Raw genomic sequence first — 21,774 nt, forward strand, 5'->3', positions numbered from 1 at the left:
TTCTGAGGTAACTAGGATTACAGACATGAGCCACCAGCACCCAATCCAAGTCACCTCCGTGTATTTTGCAAACTAACCCAGGCCCCAGCAGCTTCCGCCCGAGCAGGCAGGTGAAGACAAGCCAGGAAGGCGGGGAGGGTGACTCGTCACTCACGTGAGTGGGGAAGGAGAGCCACCTCCAGCGCCTTGGCGAAGTGGGCAGTGGTATCATAGAACTCCAGCAGCTTGCTGAGCTCCAGCTCAGGCCCTGCCCGCTCCACCCCGGCACTGAGGCACACAGGCAGAGAGGGCACCAGGGCCCCTAGCGTCTGAATCAGCAGCACCGTCACCACCTCATGGGGATTCTTGAAAACCTGCAGAGGGAGAGAAGAGAGAGATGCCTGCCTTAGCACTCAAATACACATGCCTCAAAGAACGAATGGCCCTTGAGCGCCAACACTCAGTAGTCTGGAGCCACGAGCTCAGAGGGCCCAGGAAGGAAGGGGCAAGGACACCGGCCCACAGCTGGCCACTTCCCAGCTGCCACGGATGTATGGACTATTCCTGGTAGCATTTACCTGACTAGAGAGAACTGGGGGTGGGGGGGGGGAACGGGACTGCAGAGGGCTGGCGGAGAAGCAGGGAAAGGAGAGGCAATAAAAGGAGCAATGCACCGAGGGAGAGCTGGAGGAGACCTCTGTCCACACATCTACCCTCAGGCCTGTACCATGGTCATCCACACAAACCATCTGTCTAGATGGTCTCTCTAGCACCAGCAGGAAAGATTTCTCTAGAGCCTTCTATTCGGAACTCACTCACTGGCAGCCGCGCTTCCCACTCCATGTATGTTAGTCTGTTGGACTGATGCAAATCATGTCTGCCCATTCAGAATCGGCCTCATACATACCCCGGGGTGAGTAACTTAATGTAATGCACCGCAAACACGGATGAACATGTTTTAGGCAAATCTAAGTCCAAAAAAAGTATAAATTTACTACCAATAAAATTCATTATGGGGCTGGGAATATGGCCTAGTGGCAAGAGTGCTTGCCTTGTATACATGAAGCCCTGGGTTCGATTCCTCAGCAACCACATATATAAAAAAAAAGCCAGAAAAAAAAAAAGCCAGAAGTGGTGCTGTGGCTCAAGAGGTACAGTGCTAACCTTGAGCAAAAAGAAGCCAGGGGGCTGGGATGCAGCTCAGTGGCAAAGCGCTTGCCTAGCAAGTGCAACGTTCTGGGTTCGATCCCCAGTACCAAAAAAGAAAAACACACACACAAAAAAAAATACAGTTAAAAAAAAAAACCCAACTGGGCTGGGGATATGGCCTAGTGGCAAGAGTGCTTGCCTCGTATACATGAGGCCCTGGGTTCGATTCCCCAGCACCACATATACAGAAAACGGCCAGAAGTGGCGCTGTGGCTCAAGTGGCAGAGTGCTAGCCTTGAGCAAGAAGAAGCCAGGGACAGTGCTCAGGCCCTGAGTCTAAGCCCCAGGACTGGCCAAAAAAAAAACCCAACCAAAAAGAAGCCAGGGACAGTACTCAGGCCCTGAGTTCAAGTCCTCAGACTGACAAAAAAAACTTCAGTATGAGGCCAGGCGCTGGTGGCTTACACCTGTAATCCTAGCTACGCGGGAGGCTGAGATCTGAGGATTGAGGTTCAAAGCCAGCCCCAGAAAGACCAAAGTCTGTGACTGTTATTTCCAACTAACCACTAAAAAGGCAGAAATGGAGATATAACTCAAGTGGTAGAGTGCTAGCTTTGAACAAAAACCAAAGCTAAGCAAGAGCATGAGGCCCTGAGTTCAAGGCCCTGAATCAGCACAAAAAAAGAAAAAGAGAGATCTCAAGTTAATGACCTAGTTATACACATTAATGACCTAGAAAACAAACTAAGCTCAAAGCAAAGAGAGAAACACAAAGAATCCCTTTTTAACATTAGAAATGACCACTTCTTATCCCAGGCAAAGCAAGAACAACTGTGTTTAATAAATCACCTGCACTGAATAATATTCAAAGCATGGTAACTTCGACATGTAAGACACATTACTTCCAGCCAGGCACCGGTGGCACACACCTGTAATCCTAGCTGTTTGGGGGTTGGGAATGTGGCTTAGCGGTATTGTGCTTGCCTAGCATGCATGAAGCCCTGGGTTTGATTCCTCAGCACCACATATACAGAATAAGTCAGAAGTGGTGCTGTGGCTCAAGAGGTAGAGTGCTAGCCTTGAGCAAAAAGAAGCCAGGGACAGTGTTCAGGCACTGAGTTCAAGCCCCAGGACTGGCAGAGAGAGAAAAAAAAGCAGCTCAAGGACAGTACCCAGGCCCTTAGTTCAAGTCCCAGGACTTGAGTTTTGTCCCAGGACTGGCACAAAAATAAAAGTAAAAGTAATCCTAGCTGTTTGTTGTTTGAAGCCAGCCCAAGCAGGAAAGTCCATGAGACTCTTATCTCCAATTAACCATTAAGAAGTTGGAAGTGAATCTATGGTTCAAGTGGGAGAGCACAGCCTTGAGCACAAAAGTTCAGGGACACTGCCCAGGCCGAATTCAAGCCCCAAAATGGCACAAAAAAAAGAAAGAAATGTCACTGGGCTGGGAATGTGGTTTAGCAGTAGAGTGCTCAAGTAGCTCAATACCATATAAAAAGCAAAAGCTGGAAATGGTGCTGTGGCTCAAGTGGTAGAGCATTAGCCTTGAGCAAAGGAAGCTCAGAGACAGAGCCCAGACCCTGAGTTCAAGCCCTAGGACTGGCAAAAATTTTTAAAAAGAAAGAAAGAAAGGTCACCGGCAGCCCTATTTGCTGTGCTGCATATAGATTCCCCCAGGGAAATGTTTCCAATGTTGAGCAGCGGAACAGCGCCAAGCACCAGATATTACACAAAGCATCTTTCTCTTGAGACGGCTGAGAGCCAGGAGAAGTAACCGCTTCTGTGGGGATCTTGGCCCCAGGCATCTGGAGAGACTGTGAGCAGGGCTCCACAGAAGAAGAGAGTATGTGATCTACTTACTCTTCAGATGCCAGGGCAAGCACTGCACACTGCAGTCTTCCTGCTGTTCTTGGCAGCAAAGCCTAAAAGCCTAAACATAATTAATAAAGAGAGCTGCCCCTCATTGTGCTGAAAATGAACTGCACAACTTGTGGGTGGAGACAGGAGGGGAAAACTGGGAGAGTGAGAGGGAATGGGTGATGATGTCCACAAAGAAATGTATTCACTATCTGACTATGAAACAGTAACCCTCTATACATCACCTTTATAATTAAAAAAAAAAAGAGCTATTCTAACATCATGGTGAATATTAACTGAGAGCCAGGCATGGAGCTGCACACTTGTAATCCCAGCACTCAGAAAGATGAGGCAGGAGAACTGAGAGTTCAAGCCTAGTCTGGACTACACAGAGAGACTCTCTCTAAAACAAAACAAAACAAAACAATAAATAAAATATGCAGGCGACCAGTGGGTACTTGGGAAACTGAGAACAGAAGGACTGAAGCTGGAGGCCTGTCTGGGCAGAAAAACCACAAGACTCCTTCTCAACTCACAGGTAGGGCCAGTGGCACACACCTGTCCTATGACTGTGGGAGGCTGAGAGTACGAGAAGAATCCACAAGACCCCATCTCCATGGACAGAGGCTGAATGTGGTGGCACACACTTGTAATCCCAGTGACAATGGGAAGCCAAAATCAGGTGGATCACTGACAGCCTGAGCAGGAGGTGAGACTCTACCCCCAAAACAACCAGTGAAAGAAAGTGTGCCCCAGTGGTATTAGGTTCATCTACCAAGCACAAGGTCCTCAATTCAGTCCTCATCCCAATGCTGCCAAAACTAAAAATTAAAATTTAAAACAGAAATAGAGAAAAGAAAAATGACTGAAGCAAGAGTACCTACTATTGGTCCTTTAGAAAGATCAATAAAATTGGTGTTTACCAAGACTAAGAAGAAAAATAACTCAAATAACTAAAACCAGGTATGAAAACAGACAATGCACCACCTATATAGAAATAAACAGGGCTACAAAGGAATGCTACGAACTGTATGCCAACACATGGAAAGAAATGGACACAACCTCAAAACAACCTACCAGAACAGACTCAGAAAGAAATAGAAACATGAAAAGACTTCCAACTAGTAAGAAAACTGAATCTGTAATCACTACTCTCCTACAAAAAACAGTAGGCTCTAAAAAAGTTACAAGGTGGGCTGGGAGTGTAGCTCAGTGGCAGAATGCTTGTCTAGCAAGTTGCAAGGTGCTGGGTTCAATCCTCAGAACCACAAAACCAGAAAAGCTAAGGAAGTTACTTGTGGGGGAAAAAAAAAATCTGGGTGCCTGTGGCTCACACCTATAATCCTAGATACTCAGGAGGCAGAGATCTGAGAACTGTGGTTTGAAGCTATCCCTGGCAGGAAAAGTCCATGAGACTTTTATCTCCAAAGAACCACCAGAAAACTGGAAGTGGTGCTGTGTCTCAAGTGGCAGAGCGCTAGCCTTGACCCAAAGGAGCCCAGGACAGCACCCAGGCCCAGAGTTCAAGCCCCAAGACCAGAAAAGAAAAGAAAGGAAGGGAGGGGAGGGGAGGGGAAGGGAAGGGAGGGGATGGGAGGAGAGGGGAGAGAAGGAGAAAGAGAAAGAGAAAGAGAGAAGAGCAAATAAAAGAATTAACCCTTGTGAAACTCTGAAGAAAACAGGAGAACAAGGAGCATGCTCTAATGTGCAGTGTGTCTGATGTCAGAGCTTAACACTCCCAGTATCCTGATGTGACTTATTTGAAGACAGAGCTTTAAAGAGGCAATGAAGCCTAGCTACTCAGGAGGTTGAGATCTGAATATCACAGTTCAAAGCCAGCCTGGGCAGGAAAGTCCCCATGAGACTTCCTATCAAAAACCTAAATATGGCTTAGTGGTAGAGTGCTTGCTGAGCATGCATGAAGCCTTAGGTTTGATTCCTCAGTACCCCATAAACAGAAAAGGCCAGAAGTGGCACAGTGGCTCAAGTGGTAGAGTGCTAGCCTTGAGCAAAAGAAGCTCAGGGACAGTGCCCAGGTCCAGAGTTCACGCCCCAAGACCAACAACAACAAGAAGAGGCAATGAAGGCACTATAATGCCATATGGGTAGCTGTACTCCAAGAGGACTGGTGCCCTAGAAGAGACATACTTGGAGGGAAGACACAGAGAGAAGGTGGACAGGAGAAACGAGCCCTGCAAACACCTTTATCTTGGACTTGTAGCCTTGTTGTTGTTACAAACTACCCAGTCTTAGGTACTTTGCCTACTACAGAATAATTCCAAATTCATTCTACAGTCAGCATTGCCCCATATCAAAACCAAAGACCCTGAAAGAACAGAAGTACACATCAATACCCCTTACAAATGCTCATTCGTGTGAGAGCTAAGCATCACGGTTCACATCTGTAATCCTACTACTCAGGAGGCTGAGATCAACATTCCTGTACGGTTGTTCTTTTTTAACTCTTTGCCATTCTGGTAGGTGTGTGATAGCACCTCACTAAGCTTTCCATTTGCATTTCCCTGATGACTAAGCACTGAGCACCCACTCTTGTGCTTACTGGGCCTTGCAACATCTTCCTTTGTGATGTGCCTACTCAAGTCTTTGTCCACTTAAAGAAACCCTGGAGCTGGTGGCAGTGACTCATACCTGTAATCCTACCTACTCAGGAGGCTCAACATCTGAGGATCATGGTTCAAGCAGCCTAAGCAGAAAAGTTGGTGAGACTCCATCTCCAATTAAGCAGAAAAAAAATCTAGAGTGAAGGTGTGGCTCAAGTGGTATAGCACCAACCACAAACAATAGAGCAGAGCAAGAGCAGGAGGACAAGCTCAGGCCCCATTATCAGCACAAGTGTGTGCATGCACATGTATACACATACACACAACTTGGGTTATTTTCCTTATTATGCAGTTGTAGGAGCTCTTTATTCTGGATGAAATCCTTTATCAGACATTTTTAGGACACTGCCTCCCAGCCTGTGGCTTAAGCAAAGGTTTTGGTATTGATCAGTCATTCTTTATCAGTTTTTCTCTTTATGATTACAGAAAATGCCAGAAGTGGCGCAGTGGCTCAAGTGGTAGAGTGCTAGCCTTGAGTAAAAAAGTTCAGGGACAGTGCCCAGGCCCTGAGTTCAGAGCAGGACTGGCAAAATAAAAATAAATAAATAAATAAAAATAAACAAAGAAAGAAGTTGAGCTGTAAGGCAGAGACCTGGAGGATCCCAGTGTGAGGCCAGCCAGGGCAAGAAAAATGAGTCCCTATTCGAAACATTCCCAAAGCAAAGGGGCTGGGTGCTGGCATGTGGCTCAAGTGGTGCTGTTTAACAAGGTTTGTTAGTCCTGAGTTCAAGCCCTAGTACTGTCTAAAAGACAAAAAACATGCAACAGATAAAGAGCTCTTATAACTACATAACAAAAGGAAAAATAACCCAGTTTTTTTTTTTTAATTGAGCAATAGACTTGAGTAAGCTCTTCACAAAGGAAGGTAATGCAGGGCCAGGCAGCACATGAATGAGTGCTCAGTGCTTAGGCATCAGGGAAATGCAAATAAAAAGCCCAAGGAGATGCTACCACCCACCCAAAAAAGGAAAAGGAAGGACACGATAGCTTCTTTTCACAATCAGAACTCTCACAGGCCAGTACAGGAGGGGAAAAGGTCCAACCACCTGGAAAAAAAAAAAGCATGGCTGCTTCTCCTAAATTGGGAACACACACCTGCCCCAAGGCCCCATAATTCCACTCGGAGGTATTTACCCAAGAGACAGGAACACATACATCTACAAAAGGCCTCAGGGAACAAGATCCAGAGAGGCTTTCCTCATAATAGACCTCGCTGGAATCAGACCAACTGTCCATCAAAAAGAGAATGGGTACGCAAGCAAGTGTGTATTCATGCCATGTCCAACAACGCAGCAACACAGAAGAACAGTGTGGTAGTCATACTACCTGATGGATACGCCCCAAGCCCCACTGAATGACAGTCCATGAGGGGTTTATGAGTCCACCCCATGAAATCCTACAGCAGAATGGACTGACTCATGTGCAAAGCAATCTGTGCAGCAGGAAGGAGAACGAAGGAGCTTCCCAGGGCTATGGGAATGTCACATCTCCAAAGGGGATTAGCAGCCGGGCACCAGTGGCTCCCATTCATAATCCAGGAAATGCAAGTAGTCTAATATTGTAATAACTGAGTCTATAATATTTAGGAGGCTGAGATCTGAGGAGAGTGGTTCAAAGTCAGCCAGGGCAGGGGCTGGGAATATGGCCTAGTGGCAAGAGTGCTTGCCTCGTATACATGAAGCCCTGGGTTTGAATCCTCAGCACCACATATACAGAAAATGGCCAGAAGTGGCGCTGTGGCTCAAGTGGCAGAGTGCTAGCCTTGAGCAAAAAGAAGCCAGGGACAGTGCTCAGGCCCTGAGTCCAAGCTCCAGGACTGGCAAAAAAAAAAAAAAATCAGCCAGGGCAGGAAAATCTGACACTTATTGCCAATTAACTCCAAAGTGGAGCTACGGCTCAAGTTATAGAGTACCAGCCTTGAACAAAAAGCTAAGGGACAGTGCCCAGGTTCCTAGTTCAAGCCCCAGGACCAGTACACACACGTACACGTACACACACGTACACACACACACGAAGGTATTAGCATACACAAGTTATTTTCATTTTTCCAATTAAATGGCATACTTCAAATCACTATATTTCACAGTTTCACTTAAACTCATTTATTTAAAGAAACAGAAATGTGGAACTCTAGTTAATAAAAACATGTATGATCTACAGGGAATGATGCTTGTGACTTACTCTGAAATGAATCAAGAAGTCAGAAGGCTCAATGAGCAGATGGAGATGTGGATAGGGGGTAGATTGGTGATAAAGCACACACACACGAAGCTCACTGTGCAACAAGGAAGTGGCACTATGTGGCTATTCACTGTACAATTCTTTCCACCTCTTATGAGTATAGAAATGTTCAAATTAAGATATTGAAGAAGGAGTATGGCTCAGTGATACAGTGGCTGCTTAGTATGCAGAGGGCCCAGGTTTGAAAACACACACACACACACACACACACACACACACACACACACACACACACACTTGAAATACTGGGGGGTAGCTGGGCATTGGTGGTTCTTATCTGTCATCCTAGATACTCAGGAAGCTGAGATCTGAGGATCACAGTTCAAAGGCAGTCCAGGCAGGAAAATCCCTGAGACTCTTATCTCCATTGTACTACCAAAAAGGCAAAAATGGAGCTGTGGCTCAAGTGGTAGAGCCACAGCCTTGGACACAAAAGCTCAGGACAGTGCCCATGCCTATAATTCAAGCTCTAGGACTGGCACAAAAAATAATAAAGAAACAAATAAATAAAGCAAGCTAAGGGAAAACGCCCAGGTCCTGCACTGGCATTAAATAAATAAAACTGGCAGTTTGAAAATAAACAAACAGGGGCTGGGGATATGGCCTAGTGGCAAGAGTGCCTGCCTCATATACATGAGGCCCTGGGTTCGATTCCCCAGCACCACATATACAGAAAATGGCCAGAAGTGGCGCTGTGGCTCAAGTGGCAGAGTGCTAGCCTTGAGCAAAAAGAAGCCAGGGACAGTGCTCAGGCCCTGAGTCCAAGCCCCAGGACTGGCAAAAAAAAAAAAAAAAAAAAAAAATGAAAATAAACAAACAAACCTGAAGCAAACCACTGCCCTCAGTAGCTTTGGCTTTACTCTGCACTGCTCTGAACTTTGGGAGATGAAAGCTGATCTATCATGCCTACATCCTGTAAAGAGCAAGTGCTGAGGTATGAAATGAGCATCAACTCCTGCCTTAGAACACGGGAGGCCGAGGATTCGCAGGATGGGCATAAACTATTTTTCCGTGATGCAGAACTCAAACTTTTTTTTTTTTTTGGCCAGTCCTGGGGCTTGGCACTGTTCCTGTGGTTTCTTTTTGCTCCAGGCTAGCACTCTACCACTTGTACCACAGTACCACTTCTGACTCTTTCTGTTTATGTGGTACTGAGGAATCGAACCCAGGGCTTCATGCATGCAAGGCAAGCCCTTTACCACTAAGCCATAGAACTTGAACTTTGAAAGGACCAGAGAGTACCCACTTGGTACTGAAAAAAAGCTAATTACATAAAAATGGCAACCCAACAGGACGCTAACACCTAAGTGAGAATAAGGTCAGTTCAAGGATAAACAGGTAGGGATGGAGAAGAGTGCTTTAACCCATGTGAGTGGCACAGCCTAGGCAGGAACTCCTCCCAACTTCAGTCCAGCTCACCCCAGACAAGGACGGACAACCTTCTGAGGAGAGAGTCACTGCTAATCATGAATGACTGAACAAGCTGGCAGGGGCCAGCTCCAGAATCATCACTTCCCAGCAAGATGGCTTCCCCTGTGCACAAGAGGGTGTGCGTGGCCCAGCACTGGGACAATGTCGTGGGTCACTTCCCATGTATGCAAATGGCTACAGACATTGTTGGGTGGAAAATTTCTCCTTGAGACACCTGTGTCCCCTCCACCTCACCCCAGTCACCTTTAAGGCTTCTCCAGCTCACGGGAGAAAGAGCAAGGCAGGCCAAGTGAGGCTTTAAAAACAGCAGCCAGCCTTGCTCAGTGCCACCTGACTGGGACCTCGCTTCTAGATGTGAAGATAGCCACTCAGGAATTCCAGAGCCTGTCACATTAGACCCTGGGAACAACTCAGATAAGCGTGATAGCGAGGCTTTTTGTGGTGGCCTAAAGGGTTCACTGAGTTCTAAGCCTATCGTTTAACCCCAGGGGTGAGGGGCACTGATGGAGAGGTTTCTCGGGGTGGTTTTCATGTGGATCTATAGTTGCCAGCGGCTGGTCCCGAGGCAGTGGCCCCTTATGGCTTGGCTGAGCTGTTACCTGTGAGGCCCACTGGATCTGCGTATGCCACGCACCAAGCAAGGCGTCGTAGAGGCTGGTGAGCTGCCGGTCCAGTGGAAGGTCGCTCTGACACAGCTCCTGCCAGGTTGTGAGAAGTGGGGCCTGCAGAGGGAGGAGAGGGGCCTGAATCCACCCAGAAAGGGCTGCCTGCTGGCGCTGCCCTGCCCCCATCAAGACAGACAGCTCGGTACCCAGGGCCCCCCAAGCCCAGCACCCACAGTGCTCCGCTCCCTGAACACAAAGAGAGAACAAACAAGCAGAGCACTTACAAGACCTGTTCTGTTTCACCTGCAGCTGGACTGTTCCCTCCACGTGACCCTGGGTTCTTTCCACTGGGCGTCCTGGCCTCATCTAACTGACCTCAGTGGAGGGCGGGGTGTGTCCTGAACCTTCCTCACCTCACAGCTTAGAAGACACCTGAGCAATGGGCTTGCTGGCACTCAGGCTAGCCCAGGGAGCTGCCAGGGACTTTTTGGACATCTAATTTGGGCACTGTTAGAAAGTGTAATATTCTTCTAAGTGGTTGAGAGCACAATAAAGCTTAAGACACGAGAAGTGATAAAGCTGAAGCCAACTCTTAAACGCTGTACATGAATCCAGCTGTAAATGTAAAAAGATGAAAACCAGTAACTTTTCCCAGTTGGCATTGAAATGCAACCGCAGGCTGTGCCAGGAGCACCCCCTAGTGGCTAAGTGGAAGAACAGCAGCAAGAGGACAGGAGGTCGAAGCCAGGGCTCATCTCACCTTGTGGCACTTGTAGTAGTAGGCCAGGAGCTGAGGCATCCGGTCAATTTCACTGAAGACCTTCACGAATGCTTTGGACTGATCTAAAGGACACAACGTGGGGATACCGTCAGCAGGCTTCCTGACTAAGCCAAGAGAAAGAATTCATGAGAACAAATGAGGGTTAGGAGCAGCTGGGACCTCCACATTCCTGGACAGTGGGCGGCGGGGATCACAAGTGTGAGGAACAAGTGAAGGGTGGGACTCTCGACCAGACCCTGCGAGCCAGGGCCAGTTATGCCATGTCTCCATCACTTGCGGCTAGGATGCCACAGTGGCAAAGGGACAGGCACACAAGCACGGTAATAGGAATCATGCTGGAGTTGAGGACTGAGCCTGGGATGGTTTTTTTTGTGTTTTTTTTTTTTTTGCTGGTCCTGGGGCTTGAACTCAGGGCCTGCACACTGTCCCTGAGCTTCTTTTGCTCAAGGCTAGCACTTTATCACCTGATCCACAGCACCACTTCCGGCTTTTTCTGTTTATGTGGTACTGAAGGATGGAAGCACTCTACTGCTAAAGACACATTCCCAGCCCCTGAGGTGTTTTTTGTTTTTAACTGTATTATTTATCTTTTCTTTTTTGGTACCGAGGATTGAACCCACAATGTTGCACTTGCTAGGTGGGTGCTTTGCCACTGAGCTACATCTCAGCCCCTGGGATGTAAATTTTAAGGAGGCTTTTCCCCTCAGGGACCTACCAGGGCACTATCAGGCCTGGCCTTGGTCCTAATCGGGAGCCTCAGCCAAGAGAACTGAGAGTTCTAGGTTAGCCTGGGCTACTCAGTTAGACCCTCTCAAAACAAAATAAAACAGGCACGCATAGCTCACACCTACAGTCCTAGCTACTTGGAAGCTGAGTTCAAGAGGACTGTGGCTGAAGCCAGCCTGTACCTACCTGTGAGACCCTTTTCAACCCAACAGCTGAGCTCGGTGGCACATGCCTATAATCCCAGCCACAAGGGAGGTTGAGATTGGGAGAACTGTGGTTCCAGGCCAGCCTGGGTGGCAAAGTCCACAAGACTCCATCACAATAGGAGAAATTGAGCATGCTACTCTATGTCTGTGACAGGAAAAATAAAAATAGGAGGTTCATAGCCCAGGCACATTCCTGGGCAGACAGCAAGACCTTGCTCAAAAAATAATTGGCGTAAGACAGAGCTAGAGGCATATGGCTAGCAAGCACGGGGGCCTGGAGTTCAAACCCCAGTACCATCAAAACAACCTCATAAAAATGAACTATGAACTGTCAGGGACAAGTATCCAAAGTAACTTCCTATCAAGCTCCTTTTAGCAACTGCAAGCCAGGAGTCAGACATGCAGAGCACAGGACTGGGAATGCACAGCGAACATGGCGCAATGGGGACCGCTGCAGCTCAGCCGCCCTAACCTGGACATGCAGCAATCTCCTCTCACCCCATCTACTTGCATGAGCTAAACAGAAGACTGAGAGCTTGGCAGTGGGGGTTCACACCTGTAATCCTGGCTACTCAGGAAGCTGAGATCTGAGGACTGTAATTCAGAGTCAGCCCGGGCAGCAAAGTCTCTGAGACGCTTAGCTCCAATTAACCACCAAAAAGCTAGAAGCAGAGATGTGGCTTTAGCAGAAGCGTGCCAGCATTAAATGCAAAAGCTCAGGGGCTGGGGATATAGCCTAGTGGCAAGAGTGCCTGCCTCGGATACACGAGGCCCTAGGTTCGATTCCCCAGCACCACATATACAGAAAACGGCCAGAAGCGGCGCTGTGGCTCAAGTGGCAGAGTGCTATAGCCTTGAGCGGGAAGAAGCCAGGGACAGTGCTCAGGCCCTGAGTCCAAGGCCCAGGACTGGCCAAAAAAAAAAAAAAAAAGCAAAAGCTCAGAGACAGTGCCTAGGTCCTGAATTCAAGCCCCAGAACTACCACCAAAAAAAAAAAAAAAAAAAAAGACAGAGAGAGAAGAGTAGAGACATGACAAGATGGTGGATTAGAAGTATCTGATATTTTCATTCCCTAAATATGAAGACTCTTCTGTTAGAGAAGAGACAAGATGCTGAACAAAGAAAGGAAGACAACCAGAAACCATGAAGGAGGAGGTGGGGAGGCAGAGGACCACAGAGCAAGTATCCCAGCAGAAGATTAAAAGCAAGGAGTTCCGAGCCCCACACTGGCTCCCCTCAACTGAGGGAGGAGAAACAAGAATGGAACATGAGTCAAAACAGACAGTCCTGCTGTGGGCCCACCAACACTAGCCATGGAAAAGCCTTAGCTCCAGAACAGCCATCGGGACAGCCACTACTGCAATGTAGGAGGCCAGGCGTGGCGGAGAGAGGCACCCTGTGGCCTTGGCCACAGGTGCACAGTGGTCACTAGACAGAGGTACTCTAGGGCCTGGGGAGGGAGCTGGTTGAGGAGAGGAGAGAGGCCCCCCTGTCAGCTCACACACCAGAGGCCTGGCAAGCCTGGCTGTACCTGCAGTCCCTGCCAATCACACAGCAGTGGCACTGGTCCCATAGCTGTTGTTTTCATCTATGGAGGACCAGTAGGGCGACCTTTAGAGGCAGCTGCTCAGGTACCTGGCAGTGAAGGACCCTTTGCAGGTTACACAGAGATGCCATTAAAGGTAACTGGGACCGGTGCCAGTGGCTCACGCCTGTAATCCTAGCTACTCAGCAGGCTGAGCTCTGAGGATAGTCCAGGCAGGTCTGTGAGACTCTTAGCTCCAATTAATCACAGTAAAAGCCACAAGTGGTGCAGTGGCTCAGAGTTGGTAGAGTACCAGCCTTGAGCTGAAGAGCTCAGGGACAGAGCCAAGGCCCAGAGTTCAAGCCCCATGGCCCACAAAAAAAAGAGGTAACTGGGATTCTGAAGACCTGGGCCTGGCTCCGCCTTACCCTGGCTCCACTCTCCCCCATGACCCCAGCCTGGTCTCCACCCTCCTCCATTGCTCCACTCTGCCACAGCCCCGCCCTCTCCCATGGCTCCACCCTCTCCTGTGGCCCCACCCTCTCCTGTGGCTACACCCTCTCCATGGCTCCACCTTCTCCCATGGCTCCACCCTCTCCATGGCTCCACCTTCTCCCATGGGTCCACCCTCTCCTGTGGCTCCACCCACCCAGCTAGAAGATTTAAGGAGATTTTTTTTCTACTTACCTCACCCCACTTTGTCATCAGCCTCTCCTATTTAGCTTACTTCTACCTCTTCCTTCCTTATAGAACCAAGTACCTGGTCCTCATTAATGGATGCTCTATCCTTTCTGTTACTTCTCTGGTGGTCTTCACAGATCATGAAGACACATTCTTCCCTCCTGTATGAATCTACAATCACTGAAGACTGACACAAGCACAGGTTATGCTTTACCAAATGCAACAGGTAGGTGTGTGTGTGTGTGCATGCGCGCGTGGCCAGACGTGGGGCTTGAACTTGGGGCCTGGGCACTGTCCCTGAGCTTTTCTGCTCAAAGCTAGCACTCTACCACTTGAGCCACAGCTCCCCTTCTGGCTTTTTTTGGAGGGTAGCTAACTGGACTTTCCTGCCCAGGCTGGTTTTGAACCCTCAGCCTCCTGAGTAGATAGGATTACAGGCATGAGCCACCAGTGCCTGGCTGTGCAACGGGTTTTATAACCAAGTCTCCTTACCCTGAGTGAAGAAGAGGGCCTCATGTAGTGTCTTGGACATTGACAATGAGTATCTGACAACTGAGAATCACCCTTCCAATCTTGCAACAGGAAAATATACTGCAACCCAGCCATTACCGAGTCTTAGGTAATCTCAGAGAAATTGCTAACTGCAAAGACAGAGGTGAAATCTCCAACAAAACTTGGCCCCAGGGGCTGAGAATATGGTCTAGTGGTAGAGTGCTTGCCTCACATATGTGAAGCCTTGGGTTTGATTCTTCAGCACCACATACATAGAAAAGCCAGAAGTGGTGCTGTGGCTCAAGAGGTAGAGTGCTAGCCTTGAGCAAAAAGAAGCAGGGACAGTGCTCAGGCCCTGAGTTGAAGCCCCAGGACTGGCAAAAAATAAAAATAAATAAAAAACTTGGCCCCAGACGGAGAAAGATCACTAAACTCATGAATCAACAAAAACCAAACCACTCCACAATAAAGTACTTAAGTAACAGTGAATAGGAAGAAAGTTCAAACAAATCCAAAACAACAATGATCAATGAAATAAAAGAGATAATGCATAAACAAATTCAAAGAGGACACAACCAGAGATTCAACAAACAGCCGAATTAATTAAATAAGATAATGCAGGATATAAAAGAGAACATATAGAAATCTTGAAAAATAAAACTCAAATTGAAATCCTGGAAATGAAGAGCTCAATTGCCCAAACTAAAAACTCAAGTGAAAGCCTAGCAAAAAGAACAGAACAAGCTGAAAACAGGCTATCAAGGAATGCACATAAAGCAAGGGATTAGATCAAACAATTAAAGACATGTAAAAAGACACTACAAAGATACAAATGCAATTTAAGAGCTCTATTGGACTCCATTAAAAGATCAAACCTATGAGTCATAGAAGGAGGCATAGAAGGAGAAGAGATGCAAACTAAAGGCATTGAGAACCTATTCAATAATATAATAGCAGATTAATTTCCCCAACCTCGAGAGAGCCATCTATGTGGAAGAGGTTTACAAACACTAAATGGGAAAGATCAGAGAGGAAACACTCCTTGACACATTGTAGTTAAAACACTAAGCAAACAGAATAAGGAAAAATACTGAAAGCTGCAGAGGAGACAGGGTACATACCATGACAAGTTTATAAGAACAGATTTCTAAAAACATAACATATTTCAAACTCTGAAATACAGCAATTGCCAACGTAGACTAATGGACCCAGCAAAGCATAGTTGAGTTAGAAATAAAAATCTTCCACGATAAACAAAGCCAAAAGGAATCCCTGATGACTAAACCAGCACTGAAACATAAAAGAATTCTAGTCACAGAAGGAAATAATAAACTAGGAAAATACTGGAAAGAAGTATTAGCACAGGAAACTAGCAGAATAAGAAATTAGCAAAATAATAAGCAAGAATCATTATAATAATAACAATTATGATAAATAACAATAAAGTCAGGTGCTGGTGGCTCCTGGCTCATGCCTTGGTTTGAAGCCAGCTAGGGTATGAAAGTCTGTGAGAGTCTTATCTCTAATTAACTACTCAGAAAAAGCTAGAAGTGGCACTGTGGCTCATGTGGTAGAGAGCTAGCCTTGAGCTCAAGCCCCAGGGGACACACACACACACACACACACACACACACACACACACACACGCATACACACACACACACACACACACACACACACACGCATACACACACGGCACCAGAGGCTCATGTTTATAATCTTAAGTCATTCAGGAGGCTGGTATCTGAGGATCACAGTTTGAAGGCAGCATGGGCAGGAAAGTCTATGAGACTCTTAACTGCAATTAATAAGCAAAAAGCTGGAAGTATGGGGCTTGGAAAATGACTCAGTGGTAGTGTGTTCGCCTAGTATGCATGAAGCCCAGGGTTTGATTCCTCAGTACCACATAAACAGAAAAGGCTGGAAATGGTGCTGTGGCTCAAGTAGTAGAGTGCTAGCTTTGAGCAAAAGCAGCTCAGGGACAGTGCTCAGGCCCTGAGTTCAAATTCCAGGCCAAAAAAAGCCAGAAGTGTGGTTCAAGTAGTAGAGCACCAGCCTTGAGCAAAAAAGCTAAACAAGAGCATGGGGTAAGCCAGATACTGGTGGCTCACGCCTGTACTGTGTTCCTAGCTACTCAGATGGCTAAGATCTGAGGATTGCAGTTTGAAGCCAGCTCAGGCAGCAAATGCTGTGAGGTTTTTTTGTTTTGTTTTGTTTTGCTAGTCCTGGGACTTGAACTCAGGGCCTGGGCACTGTCCCTGGCTTCTTTTTGCTCAAGGCTAACACTCTGCCACTTGAGCCACAGCACCACTTCTAGCTTTTTCTATGTATGTGGTGCTGAGGAATCAAGCCCAGAGCTTCATGTATACGAGGTGAGCACTCTACCACTAGGCCATATTCCCAGCCTGCTGGGAGACTCTTATCCCCAGTTAACCACCAGAAAACTGGAAGTGGCCCTGGGGCTCAAGTGGTAAAGGGGTTAGCCTTGGGCAAAAGAGTTCAGGGACAGCACCTAGGCCCTGGGTTCAAGCCCCACAACCAACAAAACAACAAAAAAAGAGCATAAGGTACTGAGTATTGTCAAACAAACAAAAAAAAACCAAAAAGTGCTAATGCTGGAATCCAACCTGGAGGATATATTTACAGTGCCTGTTTCAATTTTTTTATATGCTAAGAGACTTCATACAGTGTTGAAGACAGGTAAGCACCATACAGAGACAGGATTCTTTGCAATCTTCATAATTAATCCCCGTTGGAGTGCTGGACAGTAGGCTGCTAAGATGACACTCACCAACAGACTGGGAGGTGAATGCCGTCACGATCTGGGGGCTGGCCAGGGCCTCCAGCCTGTTCTTCAACGCCTCCAAGTGCACACACTTCTCTGAGTAGTCCGGAGTATCCACAAGCATCATCAAGCTGTTCTGCATGCCAATGAGCTTGGCGGAAATCACAGCCGTGTCCTATACAAAGACCAGGACAGGGACAGGTATTTTAAGGACCCTTACTACCTCTATCCATGAAAAGGCCTAAAATTAAATGGCCCAAAGACATTACATTCCACCATACTGGCACTAAATTAAAACAAGGAAGTGCCATTTTCCTGAGCCAATTTGGAAAACCTCTGAAAAATCACAATGTCTATTACTGGTGAAGAACAAAAGGAAAGTGACCATCTGCTGCTATCGTTAATATGCCACTGACTTACTGTAAGGCAGCTCAGCAATGTGTGCAGAATTTTAAAAAATATTTAAATAAGCCAGGCACCGGTAGCTCAGGCCATAATCGTAGCTACTCAGGAGGCTGAGAGCTGAGGATCGAAGTTCAAAATCAGACTGGGCAGGAAAATATATAAGATGCTTATCTCCAATTAACCACCAAAAATCCAGAAGTGGTGCTGTGGCTCAAAGTGGTAGAGTGCTAGCTAGCCTTGAGCAAAAAAGCTCAGGAACAGCATCCAAGAACCTAGTTCAAGCCCCATGACTGGCACCAAAATACAGTTATACATTTTAAATAAAATAGAATTCATAGGTAGATATTTGAAAGCTGAATTGGAATGTTTTATGTTCATTTTATGAAGTCAATTAAGTAAAAATATTTAAATTAATTTTTCTTTAAAGAAGGAGAGCATGGGGCTGGGAATATGGCCTAGTGGTAGAGTGCTTGCCTTGCATACATGAAGCCCTGGGTTTGATTCCCCAGCACCACATATACAGAAAAAGCCAGAAGTGGTGCTGTGTCTTAATAGCTAGAGTGCTAGCCTTGAGCAAGAAGAAGCCAGGGACAGTGCTCAGGCCCTGAGTTGAAGCCCCAGGGCTGGCAAAAAAAAAAAAAAAAAAAAAAAAAAGAGCTTGTTGGGGAGGGAAATGGGAGAAAAATGAAGGGGTAACAAGTTTGATAAGAAATATTCTCACTACCTTATGTATGTAACTGTAACCTCTCTGTACATCACCTTGACAATAAAATTAAATTAAATTAAAATAACACACACACATACAAAGGAGAGCTGGAGGTGGTGGTTCATACTTGTAATACTTGTAATCCTAGCACTTGAGGTGAGGCAGAAAGATCAGAAGTTCTAGGCCAGCTTGGGCTACATAATGTGGCCCTGCTGAGAAAACCCAAATAGAGACCATACTTAGTTCACGTGCCCCTTTCCACAGGATCCAGGACAATATAAGACCTGAGCTTACTCTGATGAGGCAGGCATTAGTTAAACCCATGAAGCACCTGAGGGCTACAAAGGGGAGGGGACAAATAGGGCTTCCCTTACTTAAGACCCTGGTAACTGACAGGGGAGCAAGAGGTGTGCTGGTGAGTGATGCCTGGACAGCCAGTGTAAAGCTGCTAAGAGTTTAAAAGCCAGAGTCAAAAGCCAGGTGCTGGTGACTCATGTCTGTAATCCAAGCTACGCAGGAGGCTGAGAACTGAAGATTGTGGTTCAAAGGCAGCCTGGGCAAGAAAGTCCATGACACTCATATCTCCAATTAACCACTAACAAACTGGAAGTGTAGCTCAAGTGAAAGGGCGCTAGCCTAGAAGAAAGGAGAAGGAGAAGGGAGGAGAAGGGAGGAGGGAGAAGAGGGGGGGGAGGAAGGAGGGGGAGGAGAGGGAGGAGGGGGAGGGGGGGAGGAGGAGGAGGAGGCAGCGGCAAGTGCCTATGGCTTCTACCTGCAATCCTAGGTATTCAGGAGGCTGAGATCTGAGATCTGAGGATAATTTTAAGCCAGCTCAGGCAGGAAAGTCCATGAGACTCTCATCTCCAATTAACTACCTCCAATTAACTACCGAAATGCCAGAATTAGAGCTGTGGCTCAAAGCTTAGCTTTGAGCAAAAAGCTAAGAGACAGCACTCAGGCCCTGAGTTCAAGCCCCAGTTACCAGCACACACAAAAAAAGTCTGTCAGTGGGAGTGGGATGCTCAGTCTGATCATTACTTTGCTTCACATTGGGGAAGGCGTCCTTGCAGGCAGCATCGCATTCCAGCCTTGCAGCCAGTCTCAGGAACTTCCACTGCATGTACACGGCTGCCTCAGACAGCTGGCTCCCCAAGGTCCCACAGTGTGGCAGGCCCATCCATCCAGCTTCCACTCCACGCTCCCATTCCCTATCTCCTCTGCCTCTGCATGCCTACTGAGGCCCCTGAACTCCCCTTGGTGGCCCCAGGCTTCAATCAGGTAGAGGGTGCCAACCAAGGAGGGTGGAGAAGCTCAGGGCAGTTCTAAAACTCCACACACATACAACACACTGAGGTCTGAATGTCTCTGCATGCCACCACCGACTTCCTTGTGGTTTTGATGGGTAGGATTTCATCTAGCCCAAGTTCATGCGTAAATGATCCCCACCCCCCACCCCCCACCCCCAGACAGGACGCCTACTTGAGTCTTAAATGTCTCCTCGATGTCAGCACTCAGCGTGCTCCACTTGTCTGCTTCCTGAAGAGACTCAGCAGCAAGCTGCATCCTGGATTTCACCTGGTCAATTTCCACCAGCACCTGAGAGCAATGAGGACAAAGAATGAAGAAGTGGCCAGGTGCCGGCAGCTCATGTCTGTTATCCTACCTACTCAGGAGGCTGAGTCTGAGGATCGTGGTGCAAAGCTAGCCCAGGCAGCAAAGTCCAATGAGACTCTTTATCTCATGAGACTCTTTAGCCCCTCATGAGAACCAGTACCTGCCACAACAAGACAGAGCAAGTACCTGCATGGACTGTGACGTATCCTGCTCAAATTTCTTAATGTCCTCCTTGACAAGAATCATTTGTTCTTTCAGAAATGATGCTTCCTGTTTCAGGGCTTCGACGTCACGGAGCACTTTGGGCATGCTCTGAAGAGCCTGGTGACTTGTTTCTGTCTCAGAAATCAAGAACAACAAAATGAGCAAAGCATTGGTGATTCACATCTGTAATCCTAGCTACTCAGGAAGCTGAGATTTGAGGATTGAGGTTCAAAGCCAGCCCAGGCAGGAGAGGTCATGAGATTCTTTATCTCCAATTATCCACCAAAACACTGTAAGTGGAGATGTGGCTCAAATGGTAGAGCACCAGCCTTGATCAAAAAGCTAATAACAGCATCCCCAGTACTGGCACGCGTACACACCACACAGAGCAATATGCACACAAGGTGAAAATTGGTCCATCCTTAGTTACAAATGCAGCACAGAAGAGAGGTTTTGAAGCCTGGGAGGACATATGGGGCAGGACAGGGAATTGGGGGGAGGGAGGAAGGTAATCAGGTGGCCTCAGTCAGGACTGAGATGAGCCCAGACTGATGAGATGCTTGGCTGTGTGCTTGACCAAGGAAGCAGCCATCAACCTGGCCAACTCCCCTTGCCACCATGAAAGGGAGGACAGAGACTGACAGTTAACAAGATCCAATTACCGCCAGGACTCTATGTGTGTGTTATTATGTGATACTGCTGGTGGCCATTAGTAGCCACCTCTTTTCCTTTTTTTTGCCAGTCCTGGCGCTTGAACTCAGGGCCTGAGCACTGTCCCTGGCTTCCTTTTGTTCAAGGCTAGCACTCTACCACGTGAGCCACAGTGCCACTTCTGGCTTTTTTTGTTTGTTTGTTTGTTTATGTGGTACTGAGGAATCCAACTCGGGGCTTCATGTATACAAGGCAAGCACTCTTGCCATCAGGCCATATTCCCAGCCCCCAGCCACCTCTTAACTGATAAGAAAACTGGGGCTTGGTAGGACATAGTGGTAGGTACCTGTAATCCCAGCACTCAGGAAAGGATTTTGAGTTCCAAACTAGCCAGTAATTCACAGCAAGACCCTACCCCTATACCCCCCGCCTCCGGAAAAAAGTTGGTGGGGTTTTTTTGTTTGTTTGTTTGTTTGTTTTTAAAGCTGGGGATGTAGCTTGGTGGCAAATTACAGGCATGAGCCTGTAAAAACTTAGCTGCTGCTAACTTTTTAAAGATGGGGGCGTGGCTCTAGTGGTGGTGGGCCGACCCCGCCAGCGCCAAGCCCAGTTCAACTCCAGCACTAACAACAACAATAATAATAACATCTTCAAAGGACACATGGGCACTAGCCAGCACGCAGCCGAGACGCTCCGGGATGCGGTCGGCCGAGCGCGGGGGTGGGGGGGGGGAGTGGGGAGGGCTGAAGGTCCACACAGGTGCGGACGCCCGCGCCGCGCACCCAGGGCTGGGCCCCCCTCCCGCGCACCTCGGCGGCCCCCGCGCGGCTCACCCTCCACGGCGTGGTTCACCTCCTGGATGAACAGCTGCAGCTTCATGACCAGCGTGGCCGCGTGGCTGTCCGCCGTCCCCGCGGCCGCCTCTTTGGGCCCGGCCCTGAAGGCCGCGTTGATCCAGTCCTTCACGTCGAAGTCGTCCGCCAGGAACCGGGAGAAGTCCATGGCGGCTCTGCTCGGGCCTGACGCGGCGGGCCACAAGAGCTAGCGCCGGCCTCAGCGACGCCCGCCCAAGGCCGAACCCGAACCGCGCTGCCACCTCCGCGCAGCCCGCGCCC

At 47.9% G+C, this 21,774-nt stretch overlaps 1 protein-coding gene across 1 annotated transcript in view; it reads right to left on the bottom strand.

Annotated features, from left to right (window-relative positions):
• Cog7 (component of oligomeric golgi complex 7) overlaps window positions 1–21,774 on the bottom strand; it is a 49,085-nt gene extending 27,311 nt beyond the window's left edge. Inside the window, exons 1-7 of the mRNA XM_048333034.1 lie at window positions 21,493–21,774; window positions 19,991–20,139; window positions 19,670–19,786; window positions 17,086–17,254; window positions 10,644–10,726; window positions 9,878–10,000; window positions 155–353 (exon numbers count right to left, since the gene is read on the bottom strand). Coding sequence (XP_048188991.1) covers window positions 155–353; window positions 9,878–10,000; window positions 10,644–10,726; window positions 17,086–17,254; window positions 19,670–19,786; window positions 19,991–20,139; window positions 21,493–21,661 — 1,009 coding nt within the window. The 5' untranslated portion in view covers window positions 21,662–21,774. The remainder of the gene's footprint in view (window positions 1–154; window positions 354–9,877; window positions 10,001–10,643; window positions 10,727–17,085; window positions 17,255–19,669; window positions 19,787–19,990; window positions 20,140–21,492) is intronic.

The sequence above is a fragment of the Perognathus longimembris genome, chromosome 23 (genome assembly GCF_023159225.1).
Source record: "Perognathus longimembris pacificus isolate PPM17 chromosome 23, ASM2315922v1, whole genome shotgun sequence".
Classification (NCBI taxonomy): Eukaryota; Metazoa; Chordata; class Mammalia; order Rodentia; family Heteromyidae; genus Perognathus; species Perognathus longimembris.